Source organism: Mustela nigripes, chromosome 8 (assembly GCF_022355385.1).
Source record: "Mustela nigripes isolate SB6536 chromosome 8, MUSNIG.SB6536, whole genome shotgun sequence".
Taxonomy (NCBI): Eukaryota; Metazoa; Chordata; class Mammalia; order Carnivora; family Mustelidae; genus Mustela; species Mustela nigripes.
The window spans coordinates 77,748,518-77,774,635 of NC_081564.1; the positions used below are offsets into that span (position 1 = coordinate 77,748,518).

General features: G+C 34.5%; 1 protein-coding gene across 6 annotated transcripts in view; it reads left to right on the forward strand.

Moving 5' to 3' along the window:
- The window catches only part of RELCH (RAB11 binding and LisH domain, coiled-coil and HEAT repeat containing), a 106,681-nt gene extending 81,808 nt beyond the window's left edge, over positions 1-24,873 (forward strand). For 2 of the 6 annotated variants that reach the window (XM_059409773.1, XM_059409776.1), the window contains 6 exons: positions 330-393; positions 1,796-1,934; positions 5,672-5,788; positions 10,251-10,339; positions 13,498-13,568; positions 18,794-20,518. In XM_059409773.1, coding sequence (XP_059265756.1) covers positions 330-393; positions 1,796-1,934; positions 5,672-5,788; positions 10,251-10,339; positions 13,498-13,568; positions 18,794-18,914 — 601 coding nt within the window. In that variant the 3' untranslated portion in view covers positions 18,915-20,518. Of the gene's footprint in view, positions 1-45; positions 129-329; positions 394-1,795; positions 1,935-5,671; positions 5,789-10,250; positions 10,340-13,497; positions 13,569-18,793; positions 20,519-24,515 lie in introns of those variants that run through there. The other 4 variants (XM_059409774.1, XM_059409775.1, XM_059409777.1 and 1 more) reach the window with 4 other exon arrangements.
- Positions 24,874-26,118: the final 1,245 nt, after the last annotated feature.

Sequence of the window (26,118 nt, forward strand, 5' to 3'; positions counted from 1 at the left end):
CCAGTTTACCAAACCATTTTTTATTGCATGTTGACTGGTTTACAGCTGACTCTTCGAGGCATGAGTGAAGCGTTAGTTGACAAGCGGGTTGCTCCGGCCCTTGTTACCTTGTCCAGTGATCCTGAATTGTGAGTTCCACAGACTGCGACCTTAAGTTACCCTGTCTGTCTTTTTGAGCATTCTTCTTGGTCTGCTTTTTTTAAATTTAATTTGTCATTGCTAGAGACTAATACAGTATATTTACCTTGTACTTACTTTGATATACATTTTAATAATCAGTTTTTCATCTCAAAGAAAGTTTCAGTTTCTTTCTTTTTTAATTCTAACAGCTCTGTCAGAATTGCCACAATTCCGGCCTTTGGCACTATTATGGAAACCGTTATTCAGAGAGAGGTAGGAAATTATTGAAATTTACTATCTGTGTACTGTTGAGGTGATGATGCATTACCCACGTGCATCCAGTGCTAGGGGGCAGGGAGCATTATACCTTTTAGTTTATCTCTTAGTTCGTTATGGGCCAGAGGAATATCTCAGTATGGAAAATATGAGAGCCTTTCCCAAAGTATATCTTCATATCCTAAGGAAATCTCCATCTTCCTCCTCAATTAGAAAAATATAAGCCAACTCTTAGATGTTCCATTTTAAGCTTAGCTGAGTATTGCAGTTTTGAATAACCTTCGAAGCAGAAAACCTTCTGTTCTCCAGTAGACTTCTAGATAGTCGACATAAATTCCTGATTACCAGTTTGCACAGATTTGAAGACAATTTTGCCAGATAACTTTAGGAACACCTAAAAGAAAGACCTATTTCAGTTTTATAAATGGAGGCTAGAGGGCACCTCTTTTCTCATAACTGTGTCACTGGTGCAAGTCTAGTGGGCTGGTAGCATGTCACTGCGGCGCATAGAACTGTGACAGCCCTCTGTTAGGCCTGCTTCAGGAGATTATCAAGTTCTTTCTCCCTAACAGTGTATTTTGATTTAGAATCTTGTGATTTAATTTCAAGTTTGTTACATTCTGTCTGCAACATTAACTGTAAGACACTTCTTAAAATTAGTATCAAAATTTCGTTTTGGACATGTCTTATACAAATGAAAAACTCTACAGATAGAAAATAAATCATTTGTGCACGTATTACATAGCCACTTAAATGGAAAGAGACATTTTACCTCCCCCCAAAAAAGGAAACACTATTTTATGAAGTTCCTTTGTCATAAAGATTTTTTAATAACAAATTAAACAACTTAGTTTTGTGGGGGAGACGTTTTCCATCTTTTCCTTATATATTTCACTTGTGAAGCAACATTAAAAAGTGTCATTCTGCAAAGCTTGCAGTCTTGGCAGAATTTCAACATGTTCTTAAATCCTAAAATAAAAATGTCTTTTAGGGAAATGTGAGTAAGATATAAGTCATTAATGACTCACTGCTTTCAGAAGGTGAATAATTGGGTAATTTACACTGTGATTGGTTTTAAGAATTAAAATGTAGATACAAAATCATTATAAATTTATGTTTTTCTCTCTGGTGGGCGTTTTTGTTTTTACAGTTTGTTAGGGAATATTTATATTTTCAAGAAAATAAAAAAAAAAGAATTAACAAGCATAAACAAAAATATAAAAACTTTCTGAACCGAAAGACTAAATAAGTACTTGTTTAATTGCAAATTTTTCATGTCCTGTTGATATAAATCATTTGAATCCGTGTTGCAAGCATGATTAATGTATAACATTCTCTGTAACAACTCTACTCTATTTTTAATATTCTGTGAAATAACTGTACAATATCCAATTTTAAGTTGCTGGAAAGGGTGAAAATGCAGTTGGCTTCTTTTCTGGAAGATCCTCAGTACCAAGACCAGTATTCTTTGCATACAGAGATCATAAAAACATTTGGTAGAGTTGGGCCTAATGCAGAACCGAGGTTCCGAGATGAGTGTAAGTTACATTTTTCTACCTTTTTTTTCCTGAATTGTAATTTAAGATGAAATTCAGAAGCTTCTCTCAGGATTTGTCCTATGTTAAAGCCCTTCTCCACTTTATCTTTCGTATACTGAAAGCTAAAAGTGAACCAAATTTGACTATTGTGAACTTATCAGTAATACTATTACAGGATACTTTTTATACTATATACTGACTGCTGTAACACATGAAAAGTAATTCATAAACAATTTCAAGTTATTTTTAAGATATTTTAAAATAACTAAATTTCAAAATACTATACTTTGTTCTATTTTAAGACTTACTATTTAATTCTCATTTTTAAGGAAATTTTTATGTGTTTCTAAATCATGTTCTTAAGAAAAATATGCTTTTCTTCCACTGGCCATGCCATTCAGCTATGATCAATGATTTTGTTTTAATGCACAGCTTGTTCATCTACTAATGATTTGCATAATTATCTGCTAAAGCATTTTCTTTAGTTTCTGTAGTATCTCTTTTACTGTAGGCCTCAGCCTTTATGACGGGAATTTCTTTTAGTGGCATCAAAGTATCCAGTAATTATTACTCCAAAAGCATATGTCAGTTATCACCGCTATACTTCTTTAGTCCTTTAATTTTTAGCAATTTGACATGCCCTAGAGAGGACCACAACTTTGGCTTCTTAAAGTCATTTTGGTTTCTAGAACAAAATTGTACTCTCCCACAGTCTAGTTGTTACATACCTGGCCTGATATTTTTAATGTAAGTGTCATCAACAAAAAATATTGTTAGGAATTGGACAGCATTGTCCAAAAGGTCTTTCGAGGGCATAACACTTACTGAGCTACAGAAACATAACCTCAAAATGATTTTTTAATGGGTAATGTTGATGACATGAGAAAATAGCAATATTTCATGATTAGTTGACAGGAAAAGATTTGGCATTTTAGCTAGCAATAGGGATAGTTCCACATACTGTAACATCAGATTTATAGGCAATTCTAGTAAAAACTGTAAAGGTACTTTGACCAGCTTTGTTAAGGCTGTCATTGTTCTGAAGTGGAGAGACTAAGTCCTGGCTTTTAGATCAAGGAATTGGCTAAGTAGGCAAAGAGCCTTTGGTGTGTGCCCATGTTGTCAAGTTAGTAACTCTCTAGAACATGGTCTAACCTTGTACACATTCAAAAGAAAGGTTTATGCATCGCAGAGAAGAATGACATTTTCTTTTCATAAAGGGAATCTTGGGAATATTGACAATAGATGTTCCACTGCTTGAATAGGTGTAATAAACCACTTGTTATCCCTGCGGCCTTCTACAATTTAATGTATACCCACAGATACGTCTTAACACAATCTTCTTTCACATTCTGGTACAACCAGATTTTTTTTTCCCCCCATTTAAGACAAAAAAACTTTTGTTTTCTTTTGTACTTATTGCCCAGTGGCTTTCGTTTTACTTTAAAACTTTACCCTGAGGACTTTAATGTACTATCTTAATAATTTAGTGGTAGAGTAGAAGTCATCTTGACAAGAATTCCATACTGATATCCATCTTTATTTATAGACCGTTGCTTTTTAGGAGTTTACAAGAAGGTCAGAGAATTCTTGAGTTGTAGTATCTTCCTTGGATTGGCATTTTATCTCTTAGAGATTTGTCATTCTATTTCTTAGAGAACAGAATCCAGTGGACTTTTTTTCTTTCCCAACTCCTCATTATCACAGGACGTTTTGGTTTTGATTTTTTTTCAGAGGCCATTGGTTTTATTTGGAACACAATTCAGTCTTCTGTTGTTGTTTCTGTTCAGCCTTTTTACTTTATAAAGCCCTCTGAAAATGTTCAGTCATATGCTGGAAATTTTCTAACATGGCAATTTTACATTTCAGATTAGTTGGGGTTTTTTTTTTTTGACGTTCTTTATTTCAGTTCTGAGACCATTTGCAAAAAGAAAGGATAAGTTTCCCTTTACTTTGGCTGTTGGATCTACCCCAGATATTTTTGGAAAGTTTATTGAAATCAATTTTTATAAAGTCTCCTATGGATTGATTTTGTTTGTAGTGTAGACTCTGTCTAATCTGCCCTTAAGCAAAAGGCTTCTGCAATGACCTTATGTCATACATTTCCTGTTTTCTTTGCCCACTGAAGGTCAGTTGTAGAATTATGCAGATCTTGGTTAGTAAATCTTCTAACCATTTTTTCCATCTGAGGAGTTATCAGTTAAATAAATTAATTGCTACAGATATGGTAGCTAGGATACTATGTATGTAACAAAATGTTGAATTCTGTAGTAAATTTTTGTCTGTCTTCTGAGCTTTAGAAGGCTCTTAGATCAAGAGCCTTTAATTGGCTCTAGAGTTTAAAGTAACTTAAATAGATTGTTTTCTAGTTAAGCAACTTTAAGGGGTTATTGTGCAGTATGGTTATTGAGTTTCTAGGAAAAACATTAAGGGAAGGATTACTTGTCTAGGAGGTCAAAAAAGGAGCGGAAGGAATAAAGAGGCATGTGTCAATAGAAAAAGAAATTCAAGGAACATTCTAAAGGCTGAGGGGAAGTGAATCTCAAAGATTCTCTAGAGAGACTGTCTTAGACCCACCATTTTATTGAGGCCTAAGCGTGCCAGTTAGTGAATTGGAGTTTCAGTGAATTCAGTGGGAAATCAATGAATGTTTGAAGTTTTTGTCTCCCAGGTTTTTCCGAGAGCTCCTTTTAAGTATCTTGTTACTAATTTTGATAAGTCAAAATACCCTAAAAATGGCCATTGTTAATTCATGGTTTTCATGGTTGGTTTGTTTGTTTCAGTTTTGGGCTATTTACTAACATAAGTATAAAACTTGTGATTATAATGTCGTTAATTAGGAAGCAGGAGGTTTTTCTAGGGGAATATTGTGGCTTTCACACACATAAACTCAATGCAAACATGAAAGAAGTCACTGTAGTTGGTCAAAAGTATGTGCTTATGAGTGGTGTTTTGGGTTCCCTAACCAAGCAGAGATTAGAAAGGGGCCCTGTGAGCAATACTTTAATAGTCCCTGGCCCTGCAACCATTTCTTCAAGGAACCCTGGTTTTACTGGGAAGTGGGATTTAGGAAACACAATTTTAGGCCCTAGAGGTGCTTATTGCTACTGCATTGGATATTGTTTCTTGGGCCATCACTTTTATTTTAGTACTAGGATGTTTATATTTTTGATATTTTATCTTATTCATTGAGACAGAAGGTGCTATTGAGCTCTTGAAGTGACTCGAACTAAATCATCGGTGCTATCTGACATTGGTCTTTCTAAGAATTTGAGAAACTAAAGCTAAGAATTGTTTTATGGAGTGAAATAATTTGATACTGAAAAAGAATAAGTATACTGTATTTGTCCTTTGTTTAGTAGCAGTGATAATACCTGATTTTTAGAAAGAAACTTAATTGTAAAGATAATAATAACATAAGAGGTCGATTGTTTACATTTGTTTATTTGGTTTTCATCTTTCAAATTGGGAAATTTAATTTCAGTGAGGCCAAATAACCTGTAGACACCCTCATATTTAGGTTTTAGTGAGAGTGCTATGGTCTGTTCCTTCCAAATGTTATTCTGAAAAACATACTTTCCTTTCTAGTAAGAAAAACTAAGTGAAGGATCTGAAATCATCCAGAATTAAAATGAAATTTTAAAAATTTTAAGATGAAAAAGAAATTGTTTAGTGTATTAGTATAGTGTGTAGAGTGTTTTAGATAAAAGTCTAACAATTTCTTTTTCTTTTTTCAGTTGTTATACCACACTTGCATAAGTTAGCCTTGGTGAACAATTTACAAATTGTGGATTCTAAAAGACTGGATATTGCTACCCATCTTTTTGAAGCCTACAGTGCACTTTCATGTTGTTGTATCCTTGCTTTATTAACATGTATCTATATTTATATAACCATTCTTACAGTGAACTTCTGTTGTTAAAGTTTGAAAGGTAATATTTTTTTCTTCAACTTACATAATGGTTATAGAAAATTAAAATTTGGTTTGACTTGCCCCACCGCGTATTCAAGCCACTCCTAATTTTAAAAGATGATTTTAAATCCTCTGTGCTTATATGTTCTATAATTTTGAAACACTGACAAAAGTTTGATCTATGTTAATTGGCAATGTAACTGAGCAAGAAATGAGTTATAGCTGAAGCTTCTCTTAATCAAAAGGAAGGAAGCATTGTATGTGTTCTGGCATTTAGGTTTTTCAGTGAATGTTTAACCATCTGTATCCTGTGAAATGCTGTGGAGAGATATCACTCTCCATAGCGTGGAGGTACAGTGCCGACATGGCTGATCACCTCCAGTGACGGTAAACTCAAAGATCATCTAACCCATGTCAACCACTACATTTTATTAATGATTAAACTTCAATGATTAAACTAAAGCTTAAAGCCATTAGTGACTTCTTCTGTTTTTTATAGTTGAAAGCAAAACTGTGACTAGAACAAAGAACTTGAGCTGTCCTGTTACATGTTCTCTTTACTATCCTTGACCTAGTAAAATAAAACGAAGAAGGAAGTAAAGATAAAGATGGGCAGAGTGAGCGCCAGCTTCTCTGCTTTCCCATTAAAAGGCAGGCGAGGTCAAGAAAGAGGAAATAAGAGATTGAAAAAGGAGTGAAAGGCTGAATATGCAAACAGAACTATAAAAGTACAGGCTAGCAACATACTCAGAGAATTCTGATTGTAACAGAAAAAATTACAGTAGAGAGAGGTTCCTAGGAGAAAACAGAGGACAAAGGAAGATTCAGGATTAATACTTATTGTTCCATATTATTATATACCAGTTTGAGGTGATAAGTCAAGTGAACAAGTAATTTTAAATGAAATATATATGTCCCAAAATACCACTGATTGGCACTGGATTCTTGACTGGAACATTCTATCTAGTGGGAGGTCTTAATTTGAACAAATTAAGTAGGGAAAGTAGAAACATAGAGCTGTTAAGGAGCTATTTGTCCTTTGGGATATGTTAAAACTTGAGGTTGGATGAGTAGTTGAGAGCATTTTATTTTTAGGAAATGACTATAGATTACCTGTTCATGTGGATGATGTAAGCTGTGTTTTTTATAATACAGATTATAAAGTGGCAGAGACACCATATTTTGGCAATTTTGTACTTCAACTATCCATATATCTTCTCTAAGTTTATTTCTACTAAAAGGAGAACTTACTATTATTCTTGATTTATCTTGTTGGCATTTTCTACTTAGAGAAGCTAGAGGAAGCAAAAAGAGGAAGTGATATTCCGAACTGGCGAGGAAGAACTCTTTACGAATGGAGAAGTAACGAGACTCTTTCAAGAACGTAATAATGGCATGTCAAAGTTTGTATTCCAAAGCAAGAAAATACTGCTATGCTTATAATTTCCCTAGACTTTGTGAAAATAGATGTTTAGAAACTGAAGCAAAAAGTTATGTATATCCTTGTATAGCACAGAGTTTCTAAAGGAATATGCCTCAAGGGAAACTGGAAAGTCAAAAGATAAAAAATTGTAGCTATAAAACCAGATATTCCAAGTAGGCAAGGCAGTGGCTTCTAAAGCACATAGAATCTGTATAGAAAGAATATTATTGTGTGTTTAAGTGTGCTCACAATAAAGAATAAATATAATTAAGTCTTTACACCAATACAGTAAAGGGAAGAACATCTGAACAATAGACCCACTTCAGTTACTTAAAGTGTTAGTTCTTCATGAGTCATAACGTATACTTTTGTCAACAGAGTGCAGTATGGCCACAATAAAATCACATTGTTCTGTGATCCAAATCTGTTCTGAGGTTCCATTGAATTCTGAGCTGATAGAGCACAAGAATATTCCTTTCAACACTGACATCATACCTTAATAAGGACATGGAAAAACTATAGCTTTTAACATTAAGTATAGTAATAAGTAAAAAAGTCATGTTTTTAAAAATTCAAAGGATTTAGAAATGTTTAACCCAAAGAAGAGCTAGCTTGGGGATGAAAAAATAATTCAAAAAAATTATTTTAAATGCTGTTACGTAGAAGCAAGTTTAGGCACACTGTGTAACTCAGGTATAGAGCTAACACTAATAAGAAGGTTACAAAGAGTCTGATTTTATAAGAAAAACTTTCTGGGGGCGCCTGTGTGATTCAGTCAGTTAAGCATACACCTCTTGATTTCGGCTTGGGTCATGATCTCATGGGTCACAGAAGCCCTGTTGGTCTCTGTGCTCAGCACAGAGTCTGCTTCTCTCTATCCCCCTCTCCTTCTGTCCCTCTGTGCGCTTTCTCTCTCTAGAATAAATTAGTCAATCTTTAAAAAATTCTTTAAGAAAAACTTTCAAATTTAGCTATTTAAAAATGGAGTGATCTAAACTATGAATGTCCTGTCATTATTAGCAGTTAGAGGGTTTTTGGCCATCATTCACAGATGAGATAGGGTAACATAATATCAGATAGGATAAAATGACCTCTTTAAGTTTCCAACCCTTAAGAAAGATTGTGTGATGCCACAGGGAAAAGGTATAAACGAACAGTGAGTAGAAAGAGGAGGAGATGAAACTATTTACCTCCAAATAAGGCCACCTACAGCTTCTTAATCCATGCCCATATTTCTGTAGATCAGACTCTTTTTTTTTTGAGAGAGTGAAAGAGTGTGAGCCAGGTAGGGGAGTGGTGCAGAGGGAGGAGAGAGAAGCTTAAGGAGGCCCCACAGCCAGTGGAGAGCCCAATGTGAGGCTTGGCTTCATAACCCTGAGTAGATTGGTTTCATGATCATGATCCGAGCCGAAGTCGAGTCAGTGGCTTAACCAACTGAGCCATCCAGGCACTCCAGTCAGACTCTTAACTCCTAATTGAAGGGTCCCTCACAGTTACATGTTGGTGGTGCTTTCCCAAGATCTAGAGAACAAGACTACATAGCCATTATGTTGCAGCCCTCTCTAGGACTATAGGGATTAGTTCAACCAAATGATGTCTATATTTTTAGTCCTTCTAAATAATAAGTCACTCATAGGAGTCTTATTTACAAATAGTATTCAAAATTGTATTTGTTTTATGTTTATTTAGGTCATAAATACATATTTTTTTCCAAGATTTTATGTATTTGAGAGAGAGAGTGAGAGCAAACGAGCACAGGCTGTGAGAGAGGGAGAAGCAAAAGGAAACTCCCCACTGAGCAGGGATCCCAATGCATGGTTCCATCCCAGAGCCCTGGGATCATGACCTGAGCCAAAGGCAGAACTTAACTGACTGAGCCACCTAGGCGCCCTGGTCGTAACTGCACTTTTAAGGCAGAAGTTATATATTATTACTGATTTTTTTTAAATTAATGAAATTCATTATAGCTTCTTTTTCAAAAAGACTAGTTAACTCATCTTTATAAGGGAACTCACTTACCTGCATTTTTCACTTTAATATGGTATATAGAACACTAAATAAGAATTGTTTTTAAATGGCTAACAACTATGATAAGCTAAGAATGTGCTGTGAATAAACAAAGGGAATTGTTTTCTTGAGAAATATACCTGCTTTCTTCATCCCTCTGAATGTCAGGATAATCAACTAAAATTCTGAAGTGACCACCAAATACAACTAGTACTAAACCTATGTTATTATAGTAAAAGTTCTCTTATCCAATTCAGTTAGGACCAACAGTAGACCAGTTTAATAGGATGGTTAAAGCAGGAAATCAAGAAAATGGTTTATATAACTTACTTTAACTTAAAATACATAATCTTTCCTTTACCAAACTTTGGATGTGGGACTGAGGTCTTTCTTTTGTGTGAGTCTGCTTCCTAGACTTAAATATTATCTTCGTTAGATAAACCCCACCCATAATATAATTGTGCTTTTCAGATTAAGTTTCTTTAAAGAGGATTCAGAAACATTTTAAATACTGGATATAGACCTTTTTTAGTTTTTTTATCTTTTTCCTAATCTTTTACAGTTGTTTTACCCAGACATAATTAAATAGCACCATTTTAAGCAACTGGCTTTTACCAGTTCTTTTAAACTTTTCAACTTAGTTGTCATGGAAACATTAGTTTTCTTACTTTTCGTACTCATTTAAGCATCCAACTAAATTACGCGATTTAATTTTTACACTTACCGCATGCATTTACATAATGTAATTAAATTATGTAGTGTTACAATAATGAAGACCACTGACATAAGAGGATTTGTGGGGTTAAACACAATTGACTCTTGGTAAGTGATTAACTCAACAAATGAGAATCATGCTTGAGGGAAACCTGTTTGCTCTAAGTGATCTGCATGCCTTAGGCATCATTTTTATTATTTTGTTGTTCTTTTGTACATACCAGTTTGGTTTTTAATTCCCTTAACTGCCTGTCTCAAGTCATTTCAGAGGATTTAATGGTTAATCACTTTTTACCTGGCCTCAGATGTTTACGGACTGACATGGAACATCTTTCTCCGGAGCATGAGGTAAGCCTCCATGATGATTAAGCCACTGTGATGATCTGTGCCGACTTCATATGTTTTACTGTCTCCTCTACAGACTTGCATTCTTTATGTGAGGCACGATTATGATACGCTGTGCTTAATTCTTTTAAATCTAGTTTTTTTAAATCATTTTACAGCTTTACTTACTGGTTAGGAGATCTTGGAAAACTCCATTAACATCTTTGATCCTCTGTTTAATTCTGTATAGTTGGGATTACATGATGTCATTCACTGAATGTAATTAGAATCTAATGAGCTAATGTACATGAAATGCTTTTTAATCTGTAAAATGCTAATGCAATTGGATCTCTGACCATTAACTTTCTTAGAAGCCAAGTTTGCATTTCTGTCTCACATTTCCTTATAACTCTTTTATTCTGTTTGTCTTCTCGTTTCCTCCAAAACCATTTATCATTTATTTCCTATTCTGTATTTTCACCCTGTTTTATCTACCCATTATCATGGTAGGGGTTTGTTTGTTTGTTTGTTTGTTTTTTCTGTTTTTCCAGCTTTTTACAGAGGAAGCTTAGATTATTTGCTTTTAAACTTTTCTTTTCCGAATTTAAGGCTCTTTGTATTCCTTTAGCCACATCCTGTGCATTTGCTACATTGTATCTTTATTATCATTCAGTTCAAATTGGATTCTCATTTCTGTCATTAATTGATCCATGGGTTTTGTTTAATAAGGTAAATTGAGATTTAATTCTCCTATGTTTTTATCAGTTTTTTGTGGTCTGCTTCTTCTGTTAGCTCTTAAAATACCTATTAAAATTATGATTGGGAATTACCTTTTTCTCCGTGTAGTTTTTTCAATCTTTGCTTGGTATATTTGTTGGTGCCTTCTATCAGGTTGAGGAGGCTCCTTTTACTGTCAGCTGGTTGATGTTTTATCATGAAGGAGTCTAGAATATTGTCAGATGGTTTTTTTCTTCCTTAGTTGAGAAGATTACGTGGTTGTTTCTTTTAATCTCTTGATTCATTGTTTTACACTAATGGATTCTTAGACATTAAATCAACCTTTGGATTCTTAAAATAAATCTACAATAAATTCTTACAATAAATAACATTTAGTTATGGTGCATAATTCCTTTTATATGAAGTTGAATTTGGTTTGCTAGCATTTTGTTGAGGATTTTTGCATCCAAGATGAAGGCTAAGCCTGCAGGACAGAAGAGACAATATAAGCCATATTTCACCACTCCTTTAGGGTCGATTGCACTGAAAGTAGGAGTGGTTAAAAGTTGTTCAAAGGATCAGACTCCCAGATTCCCTTTCTGACTTTGGTAGAATTCTGGAACTTTACTTTCTGAACTTGGGTTATATCACATGTAGCTGAGAACAGGAATGAGTGCTGTAACGAGAAGGGGGAAATTAAGTGAAGGCATAATGATGGGAAACTTTGTTACCTTTCCCCTTCTTGGGTCCAAAAATGCTGGTAGTCGGGATTATTCCCACAGGGGAAGAAGATAGAAAGTTTGTTTGTGCCCAATTTACCTTAAAGTGAAGTTATTCCTGCATGAAGAAAATTATAATCAGCACTTTAGTGCTCCAGTCTTTAGTGGACATTCCAGGACCACCAACCATTTGAGGAAAACCCTCTAACATCAAAGAGATGAAAACATACATGCAAGAAAGAGGGTACTGGAGGAAACAGACAATTCTGGGAACAGAAGAAAAAGTACAAAAAACTTCCCCCAAACACAAGAAAGCAGAAACTAACTAAACAAACAAAATCTATAATCTGTGAGATGAGAGAGTGGAAAATCAGAAAAGATTCAAAGAGGATTAATTTAGATCTAACATGCATATGACAAAAGTCTCATTTAGTAACCAAAGTCCTTACTGTCATCTGCAAGGCAGTCTAAGCCCTGGCTCCCTCTCCCTGCACATCTCAGACCTCATCTTCTACCCTCTCCTTTGCTCACTGTGGGCCCACCAGTCTGGACTCCTTTCCTAGAATGTGATAGGCGTACTCTCACCCAGATGGAGCCTTTGCTCAGCCTTTTCCTGGTGTCTAAAACACTTGTTCCTTCATCTCCTTCATGCTTTTCCTTAAATGTCATTTCCATGAAGACTGCTGGGATACCTCCATGTAAATTGTAACATTCTTCACCTCGGCCTCCTAGCACCCTATGTTTTATTCAATACTCTTTCCAAAGCCCTCTCACCTTCTAATATACTACATAACTTGCCTATTTTTTATATTTATTTTCAAGAAAAAGCTCTCCGTAAGGTGGGAATGCTCTCTGTTTTGTTTGTGCATTCTTTGTATCTAAAAAAGTGCCTGGCACATAGTAGATGACAGTAAATATTTGTTGTTTAGTGACCTCCATGCCCGAACATGGGCCAGGAATATTCAGGAAGACATTCAGTTTCTGGTGTGGTTACCAGCTTAGAGGAGCAGCTTAGATCCCTCCACCCTTTCCATCACTCACTCAGTCTTCCTGAAAAAATGATGTTAACTCTTAGGTGCCCATTGTATTCCCAGTTACACTTTAGTAACCACAGACCTATACCTGGTCCCTGCTTTAGACATTAAAATAGAGCATCTTACTATTTGCAACGTGGAGAAAGCAAAGCAGCTTTTACTGGGAAAAATGTGTGTGATCATGGAATAAATAAATGTTAAATGTATAGATGTACACCAATTTTATTTTTACCATTAGATGGTAGGAAAAACTAAGGGAGAATTGAAGTCAGAGTTAGGAAGGTTAGTGAAAATCAGAATCAGTTATTAGGTTATATGATTGAGGTCCTTTTTTATTTTTAAGATTTTATTTATTTATTAGAGAGAGAGAGAGAGATCACAAGTAAAGAGGCAGGCAGAGAGGGAGGGAAGCAGGCTCCCTGCTTGCACCAGAGAGCCTGGTGCAAGACTTGATCCCAGGACCCTGAGATCATAAATGAACCAAAGGCAGAGGCTTAACCCACTGAGCAACCCAGACGCCCCTGATTAAGGTCTTTTAAAACTATTTCTGCACGTAATGTAGCAATCTAATGTGAATTTCTTTAACAACGTGACTGCTAAAACTTGACACTTTTAATTAACACTAGTTTGTGGTAATACTAAAAGTTAAATTAAAAAGTTTAGATTAAATAATAGTATTTCACTAAAGTCATTTTTTTTTTTTTTAAATCAGGTCATTTTAAGTTCCATGATAAAAGAGTGTGAACAAAAAGTAGAGAACAAGACCGTCCAAGAGCCTCAAGGGTAAGACATTAATTTTCTTTTTAAGACTTTATATTGACCTTAATTTCTCTATCTAAATTTCTGTAGATGGGTATGGTGTTTTATTTTGTGTTACCCTTTAGTCACTTTTGGAAGGTAAGAAAATTATTTAAATCAGTGGTTATCAAATGCTAGTTTTTAAACCATGTATCAGAATTATCTGGGGAATTTAAAATTTTCATCTCTACCCCATGCTCTGTGCCATCCTCTCAACAGTCTGATTCAGCCAGGGATCTGTATGTTTAAAAGCTAAAAACAATGGGATAGGTAGCCGGATTTGGAATCACTGGTCAAAATAGTGTCTTAGAAATTTATGACAAGAATTATAAGGTGTAACTTGATTCACTGCGTAAAGGATTGTAAACTCATGAATGTTCTCCTAACCAAACCAACTTGAATTCGAAGATTCATTGAAGTTAAAATACAAGCATAAATGTGGAAGAGTAAAGGTGGGCATTCAGGAGAGGAAGTAATTTACAGATAGACTGTGTGTACTCTTACCTCTTATTCATGTAACCTTGAGCAGTTAATCTTAAATGGACTCTGTTAGGCATAAAAAGCTCAAAGGTTTTTCCTTTATTAAGATGACTACTAGGAATAAGGTGTCATCCTATCAGGCTAGGTACCCAGACACACACTTAACTCCTCACACCCCCAACTTCTTCCACACACACGTACATATACAGTTTTTTATTTCTTACTGTGTGTCAGAGCCCTTTCTTGAGCCTCCTGGGATATTAGGAACTTTCCTACCATTGTAGCCATGGAGAGTTAAAAAACAGTAAAAGTACTTTGATAGACTTCAATTCTGAACACATAATCTATAAAATTAATGCCAAAGCAAATGCTTCTGTTCATTTGTCATACATTTAGTGTTAAGATTATCTGGTGCCTTATCAGTTGAAAATGTAAAAAGTTTGGGTACAAAATTAAGAAGAAGTATATGTGAAATGCATTCTAAATGAAATTTCATTAATTAGCATGCAGAAATTAAGAAAAAGAAAAATACCTTCATAACTTCCCAAGACTGCTTCAGTTATATGAACGTCCTTTTAAAAAAGTTTATTTTTATAATCATATTTTCCCATTATTCAAAACTTCTATATTATTTTTTTAAACTTTTAGATAATTGCAAATAAGCACAGAATAAATTATGCAGTGAATTCCCATGTGTTCATCCCTCAGCTTCAGTAATTATCAACTCATGGTCAATTTCATTTCATCCATCCCCCTCCTATATTCTGGTATGCATTTCTGAAAGACCAATGCTATTTTTAGAAACATAAACATAATGTCACTAAAACCAAAATAACTACTTCTTAATATTATCAGTTATCTGGCCTGTGTTCAAATTTCTGATTGTTTTATAAATGTTGTTAGCAATTTGTTGTTGTTTTTTTTTCCTTTACAGTCTCTTTCTTTGAGTCAGGATCCAGAATTCCATTCATTGCAACTAATTGACATGTCTCTTCAGTCTCTTTTAATCAGTAGGTTCCCCTTCTGTCTCGTTTTTTTCTTCATGTACTTATTGAAGAAATTGAGTCTTTGTTCTGTAGAGGTCCGCACAGTCTGAATTTGGCCGATTGCATTTCCCTCTTGTTGTTTTAACATGTTCCTCTGTATTTCCTAAATAAATTTGGTGGTTGGGTCTAGATCTAGAGGCTTCATCATATTCAGTGCATATTTCTTTATTTTGCAAGACTGCTTCGTAGGAGGAGGTGTGTTTTCATCGTGAGAGAGACAGTGTCTACTTCTCTCTTTGTTTCAGTGGTATTAGCATCTGTTAATGATCAGTACCTGGCTCTACTAATTGATTAACTATTACTAAATATATTACTCTAATTCTGTCATTCCTTCTTCATTTGTGAGCTAGAATACTTCAGGGAAGAAACCTTCCCCCATATGTATTACAATTACCCGGTGATACAGTTTTTTATAGTAAAGGCAAGGTAAATGTTCATTCTTTCACTTTACTTGCCAGTTTTCTAAAATAATGAATTGATTCATCTTCTGATGGTGACTGGTTAGTCACATTTGCTCAAGTATCATAAACTCATGTATTTTCAAATACCTGATACAATTCAGTGTATTGTACTTAGTATCTTTTGATGTCCAAAGTATCCCATCTTTGGCCATTGTAAGGCTTCTCAAGTTGACTTCCCAAGCCCTTTCGACATCAATTTGTAAAATGGAATGGTATGGAGGGAGAGAGAAACATTCTAGGATATAAATAGTTTTGCAGATCAGTCAGGTATAAGAGGTTCTGCAGACGCAGAATAAGAAACGGCAACTGGTTTGATATGAGTTACAAAAGAAAGATCTGAGATTTCCTTGAAAACTTGCAGGAAAGGGATAATATTACCTTACAAGGCAGCCCATTTTTTTTTTAAAACAATTCTATTTTTTACAGATTACTCTTATCCTAAGTTAGTCTCCCTTCCTATTACTTTTCCTCTCTAAAATGGGTTTCATCATCTGGCAGAGAGATGGGGGGTTGTTACAGACCCCTTTGTAAAACTGATAAAAATGTAAACTTTCTTTTCAGAAAAAAATGCTGTAATGTAATGGTTCTCTGTTGGAAAGCTTTGTGTAAAGTAGGTGCCTGTATCCTTTATACCGTATGGAAAGAATCAGAATAACTGGGTTTAGGACAAGACATCTGTATTTTCAGTACTTCTCTGGGTGACTATGATGTATATTAGTAGAGCTATACAAATATATACAGCTATGCAGATATATATTTATATCTAATATTTTACATGTTTAACATTGGTATCTGTTAAGTCTTCTGAATTTACTCTTCTCCAGACTGAACGTCCCAGACGCTTTAACATCTTTGTTGCCCTCTGGTTAGACTATCATTAAAACTTGATAATACTCGGGGCACCTGAGTGGCTCAGTCATTAAGCGGTTCCCTTTGGCTTAGGTCATGATCCCAGGGTCCTGGGATGGAGTACCTCATCAGACTCCCTGCTCAGCGGGAAGGCTGCTTCTCGCTCTCCCACTCCCCCTGCTTGTGTTCCCTCTCTTGCTGTGTCTCTCTCTATCAAATAAATAAATAAAATCTTTAAAAAAAAAACCAAAAACTTGATAATACTCAAGTATTATCTGACCCATGCATCCTATTTTTCTCAATGCAAACTAAAATCATACCTTTCAGCTTACAGTATTGTTCTACAGAAAGAAAACAAAACTGTAAACTTGGTACATTAAGGAAAGGCATTAGAGAAAATCTAGGACGTGAACTGGGATTTAAAGATTGTTTAGGCACCAGATAGAAAGGAAGAGATAAGTTAAAAATGTTTTGAACACAAACTTAGCAGGCTTGACGTAGGGGGATCTAGAAATTGAACGTTAATTGTTGGTTAAACACACACACACACACACACACACACACACACACACACACACGAATAGATTGCTGTGTTTCTTGAATGCCAAGCACAATTTATCCTGTAGGTAGTAAGTAGCCATTGAAGATTTGTGAAAAGGGATAGGATATGAAGAAGTGATTATTTCAGAAGTTAATCTGATCATGCAAGAAGACCAGATCTAAGACTTGGTATAATTCAGTTGGAAGGTATTATCGGTGGAAATAAAAATAAATGATAGATGTTTCATAGAATAAAATCAGAGGATTTGATGATTGGTTTTATTTATTTTTTAAGTTTAATTTATTTAATCCCTACACCCAGTGTGAGGCTCCAACTCATGACCCCAAGACCAAGAGTCCCGTGCTTTCTGACTGAGCCAGCCAGGCACTCCTGCTGATGTGTTTTAAATAGAAGACAGGGAGCCATTATATTCACTGTTGGGAGGAAAGGAAAATGTTAAAACCACTAACAAGGAAATAAAAACAGTGGATCATTTCTAAAGTTTGGAGGTAAAAAAGCTTCATGTTAGCTTATCAAAAAAACAATAGTAACCGGACACTTTTTCCAAACTCCTTATGGAGATGATACTTGAAACTTCAAGAGAAAGTTTCAATAGTGAGTTTTGTAATTGAAGAACCAGGAGCCAAATGCCGAAACTTATGGAGGATTACTTTGTGGGAAGAGAATGCAGCAGGAGACAAGTAGAGACAAGGGATTGGCCAGGTTGGTGTACTGGCAGAAGAGCTGTGGGAAGAGATTTTAAAGATGGAGTCATGGTCTGGCATTTAACTTAGTAATTCACAGCGCACACCTTTAAGGACTAAGAAAACCAGAAGCGCTTGACGGCAGCACGTACTTCATCTCTAGTTTCCCTGGACAGGTCCCGGGCTCCTGCACCTCGCCATTCACTGCCCTTGACATGGTCAAACATATTCTCTCCTTTGGTCCTGCAAATGCAATGGGCAAATACAGTTTGCAGCAGTAATTGCAATCTGTATTTTTCAGTTTAAGAAATTGAATCAGAGTAATCTAAAGCATATTGGCCAAGGCTACAGGGCCAGCAAACTGGGTTTATTGTTGGATCACTGGAAAATTGCACTTGATCACTGTTTTGTTTGGTATTATGATAAATTAGCAATCTTTAGTAGTTATTTAGGTGTGTTTACTCCCTATACAGAAGGTTGTTCAAAAAGAAAGAAGAAATGGATTTTAAATTGTTGATTGAAACTAATGCAAGTGGCAGTTGAGGACATTGTGCCCTGTCCTCCCAAAAGTAATATGTCATAGGATTGTTATCAGAACAGTTTGTAAAACCTCACTGTGATTTAATATACTCATTTGTGAAAATAGGGATAATATCTATCTTCCAGGGTTGCTATAAGAATTAAACGAAGTGATGGTGATGAGAAGAAGAGTAACTACTCATAGTTACAGCATGTTATTACGTGCCTGGCACTACTAATAAGCACTATGTGCACTTGTATAATTCTTAATAGACCTGTGAGGTAGGTAATAGACTTATCTCCATTTTACAGATGAGATCAAATAACTTGCCCAGGGTCACAAAGCTGCCAAATGACAGAGCCAAGATGCAGTCTCACTGCAGACTTGCTTCTAACCTCTACACTATACTGTTTCCTTTAATATAAACAGTGAATGTGAAGCAGAAAACCTAGTATGGTCCATAAAAACTCCTGTCTGTAAATACTAGCTTCCCCTTTGTGATACCAGCTCAGAATGTATTTATTAACATTATTACTACTGAAGAAATGAAAAAAATGGATATTCTAGTTTTTTAATTGCTTTACTTGAATTTTAAAATTTCTTTCCTAGCTCAATGTCAATTGCTGCAAGCTTAGTGAGTGAAGATACAAAGACCAAGTTTTTGAACAAAATGGGCCAGTTGACAACATCAGGTGCCATGTTGGCCAATGTGTTTCAGAGAAAGAAGTAAAAGCAGGAAGGAAGCCCCAGTAGACACTAAGATGGACTCAAGCAGACTGGTTCCTTGTACTTGAAGTACTTGCCTTTTTTTTTATTTCCTTGTTTTATGTTCTTGCATTATAATTTTATCCTAACCTCCAAAGATATTTGCACTGCTTTTGATTATTGCTGTATATCTGTTAATTTTGGAGTTATAACTGTGGTGATAGAAAATTGGGTTTATAGTCTGTACCGAGTTTCTCTTCTATGTTCTTGTCTTTTAGAATAATTTTTTTTTACATATATATATACATATATATATATAGTGAAGAGTTGTTTTTTTTTAATTTTTGGATGGGATATTAGCAAATCTGTATTATACACTAAGCTATTACAATGGTACTTAAAATAATGTAAATTTGAAGTCATTGTTATAAAGTAATAAAAGTGGAGATTACTTAAGTATTTAAATTATGAAAGAATAATGCAGACTTTTTATTGTTTCTTAACTGACTAGAAAGAGCCACCAGCATTACTCTGTGCCTTTTGGACTTCAGTTTTTGTGTCTGTAGGAATTGTGTGCATTCCATTCACACAGTATTTTATAATGCTGTGATGAATTTGAGTTACAGATCCTACAGAAAGTAGATTATAATGAAACCTTCCACATTTCAGAGCTCTCATGAATATTCTTTAAGTGCTATTCAAACCTCCCCAGCACTTACATGCATATAATGGACTTACCTGAGGAAAGACAGCACATAAACAGGAGGGGGGGGGGTAGTAACCAAGGTGAATTTTGAAAACTGATATGTAGTAGATTTAAATACTCAAAAGTAAACGTAGGTAAGAAGAGCTAATAATTGTGAAATTCTTCCCCAAATTTAAGTACACAGGAAAATATGGTTTGAATTTGAAATTTAACACTGACTTATATGAAATATTTTATTTAAAATATTTTCTAATGATTTTGATTTCAGAGATTATCTTTTCATTCTGTTTGTTACAGAGAAGTACCGAAAAGTTAAGGACATTTGGGGGCTGCTTTTTTCCCTCTAAACTCAAACTGACATTAGCTAAATTACTGTTGGTTAGTTAACACCTTGTCCCTTACAGTCAGTGACTATTCTTGTGTTTGATATATATTACATAGAGTCTTAAGTCAGTGTACAGCTCCACTGGAATTGGACAGTTGTCTCTGCAGTAATGCAACTTGAAGTAGAAAGAGTGGGACTGGACATAGAAGGGGATGATTGGTTTGAGGGGGTAATGTGAGGCCTTTTTGAAAAATGAATATTTTGGTAAAGAGAATTCTTGTTTGAGCACAGTTGATACATATAGGCGATTCTCGTGTTTGTTGTATAAACTGTTTTAATACACTTGGAACATAGTTGGATTACATTCACTTCTGGAAAAGATAGCTTACCACACAGTCAAGCTTATAAAATGAGTTGCCATAAACAAAGCCATTTAAAAAGTTCATTCTGAAATTATTTCTTTTACCTGTAGTGACACAATTGTTAAAATTAGTCTTTCAGAAACTGTTGGATTCTAGGCATTCCTGAGAAATTGAAAGTGGCTACCTTTCATGTCAAAATTGTTGATCTATTATAAATAAAATGTTTTTGCATATTTGTTTTTGTTTTGTTTCTGGCTATGTGTATTTATTTTCATTTTGAAGCACTATATATTCTGTATCCAAGCAAAAGGAAATGAGAAGGAATGTATTCATTGAAATGTACTGTTATTTAAGGAATATAATTTATATAAATTACCTATTTAATTTACTTTTACTAAAAGAAGATTGCTGCTCTAAAATGAATATATTTCAGAGACAGTTTAAAGGAACTGTTATGGTTCTCATTTGCTTTGAAATGCAGTAAAATAAATATATTCGTTACCAAATGTATGAATATAAATATTTTTATTGTGATAATTTTTATCAGTTTGTGAATCCATTTGTCTAAATGCTAGTGTTTTCTTTAAAAGGCAGCATCTAGTAAGATACACAGTATATTTCAAGGGAGTCTCCCTTATTATGCTGTTAAGCATCTTAATGTCAGTAAGACTTCATGTTTATTTTCACAATGATTTTTAAGGCAAACTATGATTCTTTAAATACCAGATAGACTAACCATACTAATCACTGAAACTGAGTGTGTTCTTCCAAAACAGGCCTTAAAATTCCCAAACTCACTCTTTTTACACAGAAATAAAAACAGTACAGATTTAAATATTTGACTTAACAAAAAACTAAGTGTGCAAAGTAAACTTGATTTAAAGCTAATTTGAAATTATGCCTGTGTTTCTAAAGCAAGCCAGAAATTAAAAATTGTCAGAAACCCAGAAATGCCATAGCTAGCAATTTTGCTGAATTACTCCAAGAACTATGCTTGAATGATAGCAGTATCTAACTTTATATGTGGATGTCCTTGACTTCATTTGTTTGCACCAGTCACCCCTTTTGAAAGATTGCTTTGCTAAACACCAAACAGACTTGCAGCCTGAATGAAATTGTAAATAATTTTAATAGAGTCTCGATTCAAGTTGCTATCTAATTCCTTCTTTAACAGGAAAGAAATACTGGTTCAAATAAATAGTCTCTGATAGAGTTTGGGGAGATGAAATGGCTATGTATTGATTTGTCTTGTCATGATCCCAATTTTTAAAATAACCTATTTTAGACCATTTTTTGAACTTTAAGGACAGGACTATCTCCAGACATCACCTTGTTGATCTTTGAACTGTGAGAGCTAACTACAGTGAACATTGTGTGCTAGTTACCAATTCCTTAACTATTTTTGTATAAAGAATGTATGTTTGAAGAGTTTTGTAATTAGCAATTCTAATTCCGAAAATTCTCCAGATTGGCTAGGTCATAAAATTCCAACTTTGTCTTGGATGTTAACTCTTTTATAAGCAAACTATGAAATAAATTTAGCTTTTCATATGAATAGATATGTGTTTGAAAGTTCTCATGTAACTTTACAGTATGCTTGTTTTCATTACTATTTTATTTCAGTATGTTTAAAAAATAATAGATTAAAGGTGTTTGCTAGTAATAAAAAATAATGTATCTGGTAGATTTCTGAATCTTGGCAAAATAATTGTATTTTAGGCTATTTTCACACTACAGATGGATGTTCTGCATGCATTTCATCTATGGAATTTGCACTCTAGTCACAATCTCTGAGTGGCACATCAGTCTTCCGGATTTTCCTATTAGAACTAACTACAGGAAACTTTGCCTTCTTTATAGTTTACTTTGTTTGCATGTTTAAGAAAAATCTTTAAAAATTCCTGTTCACTGTAAGACCACACCAGTCATAAAGTACATAATAGATAATGAACTCAACACAATATAAGCTATAATATATAACTATACTATATATAGTATATGTATATTATATGTAATATATAAATATATATATTTAAAGTGATAGTATATAAATAATTTTGATGATATATAAATATTTCCTTTGGTTCAGGGTGGTGACAGATGTAAATTATTTACTTTCCTTAAGAGTCTTCAGTAATAGCTGTAAAATTCTGTCCAAAGCATATCTATATTGAAAAGTATATTATTGGGGTGCCTGGGTGGCTCAGTTGTTAAGCGTCTGCCTTGGACTCAGGTCATGATCCCTAGGTCCTGGGATCAAGCCCCACATCGGGCTCCCTCCTTGTCAGGAAGCCTGTTTCTCCCTCTTCCACTTCCCCTGCTTGTGTTCCCTCTCGCTGTATCTCTGTCAAATAAATAAATAAAATTAAAAAAAAAAAGAAAGAAAGAAAAGTATATTACTATTTTAATATCCTTTTAATTCATTAAAGACTAATCCATTATATTTATTTCAGTTAGATCATTGCATGAATAGATTCCTTGAGGGATTTCAATGTAGTAAAATTTATGTTGGCTTTAAGCTGGCATTTTGTGTTATATGTAATAGATATTAAATTTTTCATCAGTGATTGTTATTTAGGGTTATCATTTGTTGACAATCTACATTTCAAAATTTTTATGGGCACCTGGGTGGCTCAGATGGTTAAGCTTCTGACTTTGGCTCAGGTCATGAGCTCCAGGTTCTGGGATCGAGCCCCATGTCCAACTCCCAGCTCAGCAGGGAGTCTGTTTCTCCTTCTGCCTCTGCCTCCGATGCATGTGCTCTCTCCTTGTCTCTCAAATGAATAAATAAACTCTTAAAATAAATTTAAAAATAAAATTTTTAAAAACTATTCTTACTGGAAAAACAACCTCTTTTTAAATTGTTGGCATTTCCAACCTTAAGATATTTTTAGGATATGCATTTTCAATGAAGCTGAAAATGTTATAAGTATCTTATGTAACATATATATTGCTAAGTAAATATAATGATTTCTCAGTGACTTTACAGTTTTAAAGATGCTTTATCTACATTTATGATAATTGACAATTCTTTAAATTTTTAGCTTCCTCTATTCATAAATCTCCCTGTTATGTATTAAGTATTGAACCTAAGGTGAATGCTTTTCATAATGTAAATCATTTCCTAATTTCATTTTTATATGAATTTTATAAATATCATTTCCTTTTTAGTAAGTTCTTTTTTGTCTTAGAATCAAAAAGCATGGAAATAATAACATGCTCTCTATTCCTTATAGGACTTAAGGACTTACGCAATAGTAAACCTGAAAGTATGTTAGCACTTAGTTATCAGGAAAGTTCAAATTGGATTTAAAATAAGCCCCTGAATAACTAAGGCATAGGTAACTGTGTATAACCTCCTCCCCCATACTTCTGTTTTCTAGTAAGTGTATAGGTTACCGTGACATGCATCATTTACCTAAAATTGCAGTAGAAGGCAGAAACCACTTTTGATTGTTAATTTTGCCTACTTTAACCATTCCAAGAATTTCCAACCTAGTGAAGACTGGTAAGGTAATTTTACTTTTTGCTTACCAAAACTTGAAATTAATTTTTTTCAAAAGCCTAATAAGTAAATTAGTCCAATAAATTAATTTGTATTACATTATTTAGATTTTATAAAATATTTTATTTACCCTTTGCAACTTCACTCATATCTTTTGGTATATATTTGATTCTTATAGTAATTTACAGATTTCTTTGGTATGTTATTTGAAGTTCCTTATAACTAAACTTTTCATACTAAGGGAAGAAAAATAAGAACTGCCATTTCTTGAAAATAATTGGTTCCTAGTGTTATCTAAGAGAAGGAAACTCTTCAGTTAACCATTGATCATTGATTTCAAAAGTCAGAATCTGGTTTCTTGAAAACATTACGAAAGTTTTCACATCTTAGGAGGTAAATGCTGCAAACCAAATTTGGAGACCGTTTTGTTCTGTCATACTACTGAAGGCACGGTGTTGTAGTGTAATAATCCTCAAGAAAATCATGGAGAGGCAACAGACTAGAAATGGATAAATCTCCTGATTTTCAAAAATGAGAAGCCAAAAGATAAGAAAAAATATGGACTACCATTCTAAATCTATATAAAGCCTCTTCACGTTGGCCTTTTCGGACTACTCAGTCAGTAACCCCTATAATTCATTCCTTAAGCTCTCCCTGTTTTCTTTCTTTCATAATTATTCTTCTCAGTACTCATTTTCTTATTTTTTATTGTCTGTCTCTTTCACTAGACTCAGCTCCATGAGAGAGAATGTTGTCTATCCTTTTCAACCAATATGTCTCCGGTATTTGAAGAATGCCTGGTGTATGATAAGTACTCAACATTAACTGAATGGAGTAATGAATTGTGAGCTTGATACCAATTCCATGCAAGTTTGCCAATTAGATTAAAAGGATGAGACCCCCAGAACAGGATCAATTTACTGAGCCTACATGCCAAACTAACCTACAGTCCTTTTCATAGAGCTATTATATGTTGTGGATCAGGAGGATTGTGTAGTCTTGTGCATATTTTGACCTCAGCAAAATATTTGACTTTGTTCCTCATAATGTCCTTATTTATATCCAAGGTAGAATATATGGAATAAATAAAAGTGCAAAAAAGAATTGTGCCATGTGTGTATGGTCTAAAAAGCTCTGCAGAGTTTATATTCATATCTGGCTCTCTGCGCAGCACCTCTTAACCAACAAACCTCACCAAGTCTTCCAAGTGATCTGTCAGTGTAGAGAAGCCATCCCTTTTTAAAGATTGTAAAGTCATTCACCATTCAGCATACATCTGTGGAGGATGTGTTTTGTGCTAAGCATGAACGAGACTGACAAGACAGCTTAACAGCCGGACGAGGAAACAAACAGGTTGAGAAAGTAGGGCTGAGGAAGACGTACGTTAGGGGGGATTATCTTTATGGTTTGCTTTGAAGACATCTGTGAGGTAACATTTTACCTGAAAACCAGGAAGAATAGGCTTTGAACATGTTTTCACATAAAAGAAAAAAGAGCAGTATGTGCACAGGCAATGAGATGAGAAACAGTGTTGTGTTCAAGGAATTGGGGGAAAAAATTACCAATATGGTTGAGACACTATCAAAAGATGAAGTTGGAGATGGATATAGCCAGATCATAGAGAGCTTTGTACACTATGATTAAAAGTTAGAAAGGGGAGCCTTTGAATAGTTGAAAAGTAATTGAATAGTAGAATGGCTTAATCCAATTTATATTGGATATACTTGTGCTTTGTAAGATGCTTTTGAAAAGGAGATGAGTAGAGGCTGAAGGCAGAAGCTATTGAAATGCAGTAACCTAAGCAAGAGAGGATGGCAGCCTGAGCGAAAATGGAGGGAAAGCATCAGATCTCCAACATAGTTGGAAGCAGAACTGGCCTGACAGTTTGAGTGTGAAGAGGGAAGGAAAGGGGTAAACCCAACATGTTGCTGAGATTTCTGACCGCAGTAACAGAATAAAATAATGGGTGATGACAATAGTGAGGAAGTAAAGAACAAGTTTGGGGGGTTAATTTACATTTTTGTTCTAGATAGGTTAAATTAAAGATACCTGAGCACTACCTATGGAAATGTTAAGGAAGAAGTTAGTTATCTAATGAACTATTGGGACTTCATCAAAATCAAAAGCTTTTGCACCGCAAAGGAAACACTCAACAAAACCAAAAGACAGCTGACAGAATGGGAGAAGATATTTGCAAACGACATATCAGATAAAGGGCTACTATCCAAAATCTATAAAGAACTTATCAAACTCAACACCCAAAGAACAAATAATCCAATCAAAAAATGGGCAGAGGACATGAACAGACATTTCTGCAAAGAAGACATCCAT